General features: G+C 42.9%; 1 protein-coding gene across 1 annotated transcript in view; it reads left to right on the top strand.

The window, feature by feature from the left end:
• Positions 1-115: 115 nt before the first annotated feature.
• tbx15 (T-box transcription factor 15) overlaps positions 116-11,088 on the top strand; it is a 23,419-nt gene continuing 12,446 nt past the window's right edge. The window contains exon 1 of the mRNA XM_083776146.1: positions 116-901. Within this exon, the coding sequence (XP_083632272.1) occupies positions 655-901 (247 nt within the window). The 5' untranslated portion in view covers positions 116-654. The remainder of the gene's footprint in view (positions 902-11,088) is intronic.

The raw sequence follows: 11,088 nt of genomic DNA, 5'->3' as shown, positions 1-11,088 counted from the left end.
CGTTGGTTTGACAGCTCCATGGGGGCGTGACTGAGCCCTCTCAGCAGCGACGGGCTGGGTTGGGGAAAAAAGTTCTCCAGAAGTGAGTATCAATCAGACAGCGAGTCGGAGCGAGAGAGAGAGAGAGGGACAGACAGGACCGTCAGGGAGGGAGAGTTGGTTTGGGGGAAAGAAAGACGCCAAAAGAAGCAGCTATAGGATATATAACGGGCCGGGTGGACGAGCTCGGGACACACAAACAAACATCAGAACCCACTGTCTCTCATGAGCGAGCCGTGCCCGTGGCCGTGCGTCCCCGGGATGGAACACGACAACACCAGGCTCGGCAGAAGAAGAAGCACGCAACACCGCTGATAGTCTGGGATTTACTTCTTTGGACACTTTTTTGGGGGGTTGGGGTGAGTTTCGGTCCCTGTATATATAGCCTTAAAGATCAGTGACGTATAGCTCTTCTGTTTGCCTTTTTTGTTTTGCTGCTGGACGCGTTGGACGCGGGGGAGTTTTGTGTTGTTGTGTTTTTTTGTTTTTTTTCTTGTTTTCCTCCTGCCTGGCTTCCTTCCTTCCTTCCTATCCTTCCTTCCTATCCTCCCCCCCCCCCCCCCTCTCTGCCTCGGGTGGGATTTTGTTGCCCCGCGAAGAGAGCTAGTAAAAACTATGACTGACAGGAGACGCTCTGCCGCCGCTCTGAGCTCGAGAGCCCACGCGTTCTCCGTGGAAGCGCTGATCGGCTCCAACAAGAAGAGGAAGCTGCGCGGCTGGGACCAGGAGAAGGACCAGCTGGAACTGTCCATGGAGAGCCTGGCGGCCACCGACGGCTCGGACCCGGGGCACGCCGCGCACTGCCTGGACATCGACCCCGGTCAGTGTCACAGTGATGATGATGATGATGATGATGTGTGCCGTGCCGTGTGCGCAAACAGACAAACAAACAGACAAACCAGCATGGATGGATGTGTCCATTTCAGAGTTATATATCTAGGCTATACGCCTACATTTTGGAGGCCTATAGCCTATACTTTCTCCCATGGTTAAACTATATAACACGGGATTTTTCTATACCCTCAAATGTCATATTGTTATGATATAGAAATTAGGGCTCGCGACTCATCGTTCATCATGCTTGGATCATATTGAAGAGATATAATAATAATAATAATAATAATAGGCTAATAATAATAATATTAATAATAATGGATATACTGAAAATAAAACAATTTAATTTGCTTTAAGAGATAGGCGTATAACGGTGAAGCAGTTTGACTGTTTGGGGGGTTAAGCTATAAACTTGATTCCCATCCATAATTTTACATACATATTGTTTCTGCTTACTGTAAATCTCTCTGGACTAAGAGCGTCTGCTAAATGCCTAAATTGTAAATTGTATACAGGTCTGTGTAGCGTGCTGCATGGGCCCGGTGTGCAGTGATACTATATTTCTGAATATCATTCCACCGCCTATATGCTACAATGTTCAATTCGCTTAAACAGCAAATCAACCATCTAATCTAGTATCAATAATAGGCTATACACTGTATTTGCAATGTATAGCCTATATCATTATATCCTGCTATATTTCCCTTTGCTGAGAGCAGTTCGCTATATATATATGCTGCTATTGCGCAATAAAAGCGTATCTTGCGCCACAACACTGCTTGCACGTATGAAAGGCCCGATTATTCTTCTGAGAAAATATTTAATTTCAGAAATGCCACCGTCTTCCATATCTAATCTTTTCCCACTATACGAAGAATATAGGCTTATATAATATATATATACGCACGACTCTTGTTGTTTCCATGAAGCCTTGGCGGTGGATGTGTTGTGTTAAATATTACACTGACTGACCTTTCACTATACAAGACGCCATGCAGTGAAATCCACGGGGAGAACACGGGCCATGTCTTCTAGAGCCTACATGGTTATTATATAGGCCTATACATGTGCATAATAAGGCTATACGTTGTGGAACTAGTTTGCTGTCAAATAGAAGTGGAAAGGATTCGGAACAGTCTAATTAAAGGCATTTTCCCGTGAGGCCTAAAGTAAGAATGGCGTGCATGCGTAAACATGCAGGCCAATATTTATTTTATTTCAACATATAGGCCTATATATATATATATATATATATATACATACAATACAATACATGAACGGGATCTTTGTTAATGTATTATTTTAGCAGCGTGGCCCAATTTACAGTATTATTTGCCTGCACGAGTAAATATTTAATATTTTTTATTATAATTGAATTATTAGGTTCTGTTCTCTATTAGTTTATACCAAACTGTAATTTGAATTAATTTTAGCCCATACAATAAAGATAAATATATGTTTGGCTAATATCTCAAACATTCAAAAATCTGAGCCTAATTTATTTAGCTTTGGAGAGGGATTCGGTGCGCGCGGCGTGCACACACACACACACACACACACACACACACACACACACACACACACACACACACACACACACACACACACACACACACACACACACACACACACACACACACACACACACACACACATGCACACAGCAGCTGTGTAGTGGTTTTATTTTATTTCGCCTACTTTTATAGACGCATGAAGAAAACACTAAATGAATTCCTGGCAGTGAAGCTTTAAGCATGCAGCAGGCTAAGAGTATAGAGTGCGACCTTACTTACACACCTGCGTTCAATATCTCAAGTTTACGCCGCATGCAGTGATGGGCCTAATGTTTACAATAGTATCATTCACCCTTCGAATATATATTCCGCATCCAACATTATAGTGTAAATATTCATAATCATTATATAGATCTTTTCCACATTTGAATAAAATAATTTAAATAAAAATAAAATAAAAAACGCAAGCCTAAATAGTATAATTTCCCATTTCAGAACACTGCGGTGAATGACCTTCTGAAAGTGTCCTATATATGCCGAAAACAGATCTAGTATACCAACGCGTCTTGATGCGAGTGTTGTTGGCTTGTAGAACATAATACTGCATGGTGATTATCGGTTAATATTACATTCGAAGCGCGGGTGGCTTGTAGATCTGTCCTTTCCTGCAAGCGAATTACCCAAGCGAACGCCGACCCCTCACCTCAGACAGTGTTGTCAGTCAATTCAGGTTTGCACGGCGGAAGATAAAAACACAGCAAAAATAATAATACAATCTATTAGGGTTGATGTTTACTCTGTCCGTTTTTAACGAATATCGGCGTTGTGCTTGCTTGTGCTGTATGTGCATATAAGTAGGCTACGTTGTATATATGGGTTATGATATGACAGTGGATCTAAAAGTGGCCCACTGGTCCTTAAGGGAACGTGGAATCGTTTTCGTCTTGTACCAGGCCCAGCGGGCCCCTCTCCCTCCCTGCCTGGCACAACATATTATCAGATGGGGGGGTCCGGGTCCCGGCCGGGTCAAATAGGATCGAGGACATATGAATCTGGGGGTCCTTGAGGTGAAAAAGCTTGAGAAGCAGGCGCAGCGCTGTGATATATGAGGCCCGCGTGTTGCACATGGGGCGGCGGGGCCCCAGGCAGGCAGGCCGCGGTCCAGTTGTCTCTCTCTGTCCAGTTGGGACTCGGGACTTCACTTTTGACACGCGGGCTTGTTTTAAGGGGGTGCCGCTGATTGAAAAGCACGGTTCCCCTCGGGTCTCCGAGGTCCAACTTATTAGCAGCTATAGTTTCCTGGCAGAGCGCACGGCGCGGTTCACGGGCCCGAGAGCGCGGCTCCGTTTGTGACGCGTCATTGAAAAGAAGCTAGTCTCTGCGGTCGGATTATGTGGTTTTGAAGAATTCTCTCACTGAATGACTTTTTTTTTCTCTCCCTCTTTCGAGTTGACAGGTCATATAACATCTTTATTAGCCTTAGACGAAGTCGAGGACTGAGGGAGAGTTCAATTGAAAAATCTGAGAAATGCAAATAAGCACGAGCCAATCTGCATTCCTCACTTGCAAATCTTTTCCTTTTCCTTATGCTGTGGGATTTTATATACCAGTTAATTTAGCGTGGACTTGAGTCGATCGTGTGTGTGTGCGTATATGCATTCACAATCACAACACACATTTCCTTCAGCCTCATGGCCTACAGGTCACTGCAGCCACAGCACTGACAGCAGCATGCACAGCATGGCTATAGTAACCTATATTTTACATTTGATGTAAATGATGATAATGGCCCCATGAATCCCCAAATCTGTTCAGTGTTCAGGAAAACAGTATATATAGTTTATGGAATCACAGAATCTCTTTATTCATAAATAAACCTCCAAACTGCATTTATTAGCTTTTTTGTGGTATAGCTATATAGGCCTATATACCTACCATTACAAGGCAGACATTCATTTTCACATATGTGTATGTGCTATATATATATGTTGAGTGTGGGTCTTATTGAACTCTAGTCGATTAAGAACACTATATACAAGGCCAGTTAACCTGTTTTAAATAGCCTAGGTTGTCTAGTTTCTTTCATAAATTACTTTAGCATGTCCACGTTTATATAGTGCTGGCTTTAATTTGAACCGTGGTGGACAATGTACTAAAGCCCTGCATGATACAAGTATATATACCCCTATAGTCAAATATACTGCAAGTTAAAGGTATATTCAGTGATTTCACTTAATTCAAATATCACTTATTTTTTTGTTTTGTTGTGATAATCCTCCCTACTATAGAGTGTGCTGACCATAAGGAGTTCCTCCCTGTCCCCATTTAACCCCTGGGGGTCAAAAAACCTTAGGTTTCGTTTTTTACTCTCTATCCTGATTGGACGAAAGGCTGGGTCCCACAGCCAAAAAGGAAACCTAAGGTTTTTTGAGTGAAATCACTGAATATACCTTTAAAGTTGCCAGTATGCAGTCAAATTTGTACTTGAGTTAAAGTTTGTAATTTAGGCTACTATTAAAATATTCAAGTAGGCCCTATTCAAAAGTATACATGCATTTAGAAATTGGCCTACTCTGAAAGCTTATACGTGTTGTGTTAATGTGATGGGACATTAACACAACACGTATAAGCTTGCAGATCGGCTATTTTCACTAATATATACGTTTCCCTTAAACTTCCCTTAAATGGAGTAAAAAAAACAATATGTGTCTTTAAAATGTAGCAGCAGAGTGAAAGTCACAATCAATATAAATGCTCCTATACATGCAGATACTGAAGTATTCAAGTAAATGTACTTATGTCCACCATGCGCTGCTGCTGATAACAGAGATGTTGAACACATTATGAGGCGGATTAAACCTTTTTTACGGCCTCCTCCTTCCCTGGGTCTCTCTCACTCACAGCTGAAACAGGTGGTCGTCAATGTGGGTTAGGTTACTTTAGCAATTTCATGGTTGGCAAAGATAACTGCGGCCCCGTTTAAAACTTCATCTAGACACAAGGAAGGCCGATTCTACAAATGCCTTCCAAATCAGTAGTTCTCACACTTTCAAGATTAAAACAAATATATATATATATAGCAGATGTAGTGTTGTGAGCTTTTATACATCTGCTCTTTATGAATGGCCAACGCAAAAATAGACATGGATGCTTTCCCGGTTTTAATGGGGTAAAACTTCACTAAATGCATCTCCCTGTTGCTTAATTCAAGGTCGATCGTATAATGGTGTCCTGTACCTGAAATAGATTATCTATAGCTCACATTGCTTTGCATGGCTATGCGTTGTGACTCTTGTAGATTGCTATTTTCGTCTAATTTAGCTTAATCGGCTATATTCGACCATATATGTGACAATGCATATAGGCCTATACATATATATCATCACTGTGTATGGTAGTCCTTCTATTGTGCCCAGCTGGAAATTCTCGTCAAGAGGGTGTTATAACATGTAACTATACTATCATACATGTAACATGCAGATTATTCAATTCTCCTCTTCTTTCATCTATAACCGGCTACATCTCATATTCCTTACGAAAAGAGTTTCAGTATAACACAACAGTCGAGGCGGTTTATAATATAAATTATGCACTCAGTATACGGCATGTAAAAAATCCTTTATCAGAAAAATACGGTTCTGTGAAGAAGAGATTATCCTATAGGCTCTCTCCCTCTCACACACACACACACACACACACACACACACACACACACACACACACACACACACACACACACACACACACACACACACACACACACACACACACAGATAGAGAGATATGTGTTGTTTTTACCAATCTGCAGTATTCTCCATTCCGTTTTGAGAAGCATACGGTGTCGTGGCTTGTATTTGGGGGTTCACGTATGCATGCATGGGCTGCAGCTGCCTCTGCCTGACTCATCGCGGTCCAGATGTGCGCGCTAATGGATGTTATAACAACGTAACAAAGAGGACTGTGGGGAGTTATTGACTTGATTAAATTCATGGCCAATTAGTGGCAATGGAGTGGATGTTCACCCCTATTTAATTAGGCCAGGCATGGACAGATTGCAGCCACACATGCACCGCACTAGTTATAGTGTCGCGCTGTGAAGATCCTCAGTGTGTATTTAACCTGAGAGTGTAAACAAATGGAACCGAATGGACCCCGCCAGGGTCCATTCGGTTCCATTTGTTTACACTCTCGGGGTTATTATATGCTCTCAGGATCTTTACAGTGTATGTGTGCGTAAATGCACTCGTGTTTTCCCAGACCCTGGCTTATACTGTGAGTGTGCGTGTATGTGTGTGTGTGCACGCGTGTGTGTTCGTGTGTGTGTGTGTGCGAGTGTGTGTGTGTGCGCGTGCGCGTGCGTGTGTGAGAAAGAGGTCCACGGAGCTAACCACAGCAGATGTCAGGCCAGCAGTCTTGCTGAGTGGACACATTTCTCATCATCAATAAATGTCAGCGTCTATTCACGTCGTTGTGAAATTCTCCACTGAGAATCTCCACTGCGTCGTTTCCTTTGGAGATAATATACCATAATATATCGATGAATGTTTTTGCTACCAGTTTCCATGAAGCAGCATATTTTTCTAATGTGTCCGTTTCCCCCCCCCCCCACCCCTCCTATAAATTGGATGTGAGAGTCCCAGGTTATATCACTGGCACTATAGCACGCACACATGCACACGCACACGCACGCAGGCCTGCAGGCCTATTTGAAGTTCAGAACAGCGATGTTGGGAACAAGCAGAACACCTCAATTGTGTGTGTGTGTGTGTGTGTGTGTGTGTGTGTGTGTGTGTGTGTGTGTGTGTGTGTGTGTGTGTGTGTGTGTGTGTGTGTGTGTGTGTGTGTGTGTGTGTTTACATGTTAATGTGTGGGTGCATTACATGCAGTAATGTGCTGCGGTGAGTGGCAGCAGACAGCTCCTCTCTTCTGATGACAGCCAGACCCAGTTTGATATGACAGCTCCCCACCCCCCCCCCCCCCCCCCCGGCCCCCCTCTGCGGGCCCAGCAGACTCATAGGTTAACTCAATTTAAACCTGAGGCCCATTCTAAAAATGCCTTCTAAAATCTCCTGAAAGGTTTCTGAAAAACGACAGAAAACTATACAACAATATATATGTTGCCATACACTGTATAACAACTACAGTATACCCAAAAGGGGATCCCTAAATTTCACATATTTGTGTGTGTGTGTGTGTGTGTGTGTGTGTGTGTGTGTGTGTGTGTGTGTGTGTGTGTGTGTGTGTGCGCGCACACACACATGCATGCGCTCTACCGGGCTGACCTTTTGCCCCCAACATCATAGGGTTAAAAGCCTCTTCCATCTTTTCCTTATTTTAAGCCGTTTTGTTGTTTTGTTGTTTTGTTTTCCTCTTTCACGCATTTCACATAATTTGCATTTTCTCCTCAAAGTCTGGCTGCGTCAGCTCCGCTGTACACATAAGTAAATACCATCAACATCCTACTGTGGCTTTCCTCTGCGCACCTCTCGTATAGATGTCTAGTATACCATTTCACTCGTTTGAAGGTGATTTCTGAAAGCACAGCACGAATATAATGTTACTTTTAATGACGTTACACATGGCACAGAATGTGTCACTTTGCATTTAAAGTTACGTTAAATTTAAAGAAGTACGTTTCACATGAGGCTGAATTTAGCAGTTTTTGTTTTTACAGTATAGGACCTCTGAGAGAGAAGTATATATAGTTTACACATTCTGAACGGGAACCCATTTTGGTGTTAGCATCATGTTATGCTTAATAGCTATTGAAAAATAGCAGATCTACAAGCTCATAGCGCGTCACCGAGTGGCGCGCTATGAGCTTGTAGGTCTGCTATTTTTGAAAAATCGCAGAACGACTGACATTTTTTGAATCTGGTCTCAGGTCAGAATGGGTTAATCAGACCAGTGTGTGTCCAGTGGAAACCTCGTATGAATCTGATCTCAGGTCAGAATGGGTTAAGAGAAGCACAGTCAAGATTTGAGTCACGGTCATGCTAATAGTAACCCTATACCACATAGAATCACATCTCAGACTGAGTAACGGACATGCTAATATAGTGAATACAAGAAGACTCGCCCCGTTTCTGTTTTCCTCCCAGAATGTTCCCCAGTGAGGGGTGGGAGAGGCTGAACAGCAGACGGCTGGACTTTGAATTTCTCTAACTATAAACTTTCATGACAGCAGACAGCCTAAGTAGAAATATAATTTATGAAAAGCTACTACAGTGAAGTCTGTTCACAGAAGTGGTTGTAGGATAATGTGGGGATTATCTGACGAGGTACCATTTGAGGGGGCAAAACCTTACATATACTAAATAATACTAAATTGTTTATAGGGTCAATATAAGTAATATAATATAGCCTTTCCACAGGAGTATCTTTTTATATTCTTCCAAAAAGAATACAAACAGCCAATAGCATATTACAAAGTTATCCCCCTCACTGGGGAAAATTCCGGGCGGAAAAACGGGCACGCACCGGGGTGAGTCTTCTTGTTACCAATATAGTAACCCTATATAGAATCACATCTCAGACTTTTGTTAGACCGTGCAGTGGTCCCTAAACCTTGTTACCTCCTGACCTATAGCTGACGCACCCCCGAACACTCAGTCTTGTTGTGTTTGGCCGAAAATTATACTTCTTTAAATACAATATTATGGCCAATAATCACGGAATGTCACTGCATGCACTGAGAGACATGGGTTGCTCCCACAGCTGCTCTATAGATCTCCTTACGACGGTGTTTACTGAATTTAGCTGTTTGTGTTAACGCCATGAAACCACCATTGCCCTTTTCATGTCACACACCCCCTAGAGGGAGCTCGCGCGCCACAAGGGGTGCACGCACCACAAGGGGTGCACGCACCACAGTTTGGGAACACCATGCATTCTGAATGTGTCGCTTATATATGTGATTTACAGTTTACTTTCTAAACAATACATTTAATATTGACTAATTATGTGTTTTATATAATGTATGTGCAGCTTGTGTGTGCCGTGTTCATTCCAAACAGACAGATTAGGAGCATTTATAGGCGACCCCATTGGTAAATTAAGGCAGTAACCCATCATCATTTTGAATGATGATTGGTGGAACAAAAATTTAAAAGATTTGACTCTTAAGATGTGGGCATCATGGGGTCGGTTTGTTCCCAGCATCATCTCCATGCCAGCATCATCTTTGTGTCACTGACTTTCAATGAACCAAAGCTATTATTAGTGAAGAGAGATCTTTAGTCTTTGAGGAATCCAACCGTGGCTCTGCATGGCGGGCAGTCATCTTGCAGTGTCTGCGTCTGGGATATAGGGATATAATATGTAACCTCAACTCCACCCCCCATCTCTCTCTTTCTATCTTTCTGTGTATTCTTTTGTGTGTGTGTGTGTGTGTGTGTGTGTGTGTGTGTGTGTGTGTGTGTGTGTGTGTGTGTGTGTGCATGTGTGTGTGTGTCCAACATTGAGACACCTGCCATCAGGGCCTTGAGGTATACTGCAAAATATAAAATGCAGCAACTCAAAACTTTAAACGCCGTTAACAATGAAGAGACAATATGACATTATGAGGCACTTTATGATGTACATTTTCCCTTCATTGTCAATTGGCGTTTACAAAACAAACATTGAACTAAAGACAAACATTAAACCTGTAGGACAGGTAATAAGGCCCATGAGCATTATTTCTATGTAATTGCAGTATATCCGTGAATCAAATAATGCAAATGTCCCTCGCTCATTGCAGAATGTAGGTCTTCATTTTGCAGTAGGCTATTGTAAAACAGGGCTACTATTATGACACTATATAGGAAAGAAGCTGGGAGGATGTATTGTACACTATATTGTACTGGTCTGTACATATATATATATATATGTACATAGGAATGCCTGTGTGGTTTGAGCTTAATGTATGCACGGGTGTCTTGCCAAAAAAGAGCAGATCTACAAGCTGTTCTTTATGTTGTAGGCTATACTATACAAGTACGGAGTATAGCCTAACTATAAATTAGGCTTTAGGGCTGCCATGACACTTCTCTCACGAACACGATGAAAAGTCTGCTGGGTCCAGCTCTTCTTGTCTCTCTTTCTGTGGTCTCTCTCCGCTCTATCTCCCCCCTCCTTGCCCCCCCCCCCCCATCCTCCCCCCCCCCCCCCATCCTCCCTCCCTCCCCCCCCCCCCCATCCTCCCTCCCTCTCCCCCCCCCCCCCTCCCTCTCTCTCTCTCTCTCTCTGTGGTCCAGTCTGTCCTCTCCTCCTCTTCCCGTCACTCGGCGCGGTGTGTCTTCATTGCTCTCCGCTCTTCCAGCGGTCCTGGTCGGCGTGTGTGTGCGCGCCAGCTCGGTGGGTAAAGTCTCTCTGGGACGCTGTCCAGTGTGTGTGTGTCGGCAGCTTTGAATTTGCATAACCATTATTTGTAGTATGGCAGGGCCTGCCAAGTCAACCTACTCATGTCAGAGACCTCAATAAATAATACATTATTAGGTTTTTTTTTGTCCTTCCCGCCCGGTTCGGTTCTGAGAAACTTAGAGAAAGTATATTTATTTTAGTTTAAATTGTTCAAAGGTAGAGGGCCTATACCGTTTACTTTGGCTTTTGTTGTAGTTCTACATTGGATATTTAATAAATGATTCTGCTTGTAGGGATGGTAGTTATAATATGGAATAACAAATAAGCTTAGAGGCCTGCATGTATAGGCTATAGTCTC

Source organism: Protomyctophum parallelum (genome assembly GCF_964188405.1).
Source record: "Protomyctophum parallelum genome assembly, chromosome: 11".
NCBI lineage: Eukaryota > Metazoa > Chordata > Actinopteri > Myctophiformes > Myctophidae > Protomyctophum > Protomyctophum parallelum.
This window is presented reverse-complemented; position numbering and strand designations above follow the sequence as displayed.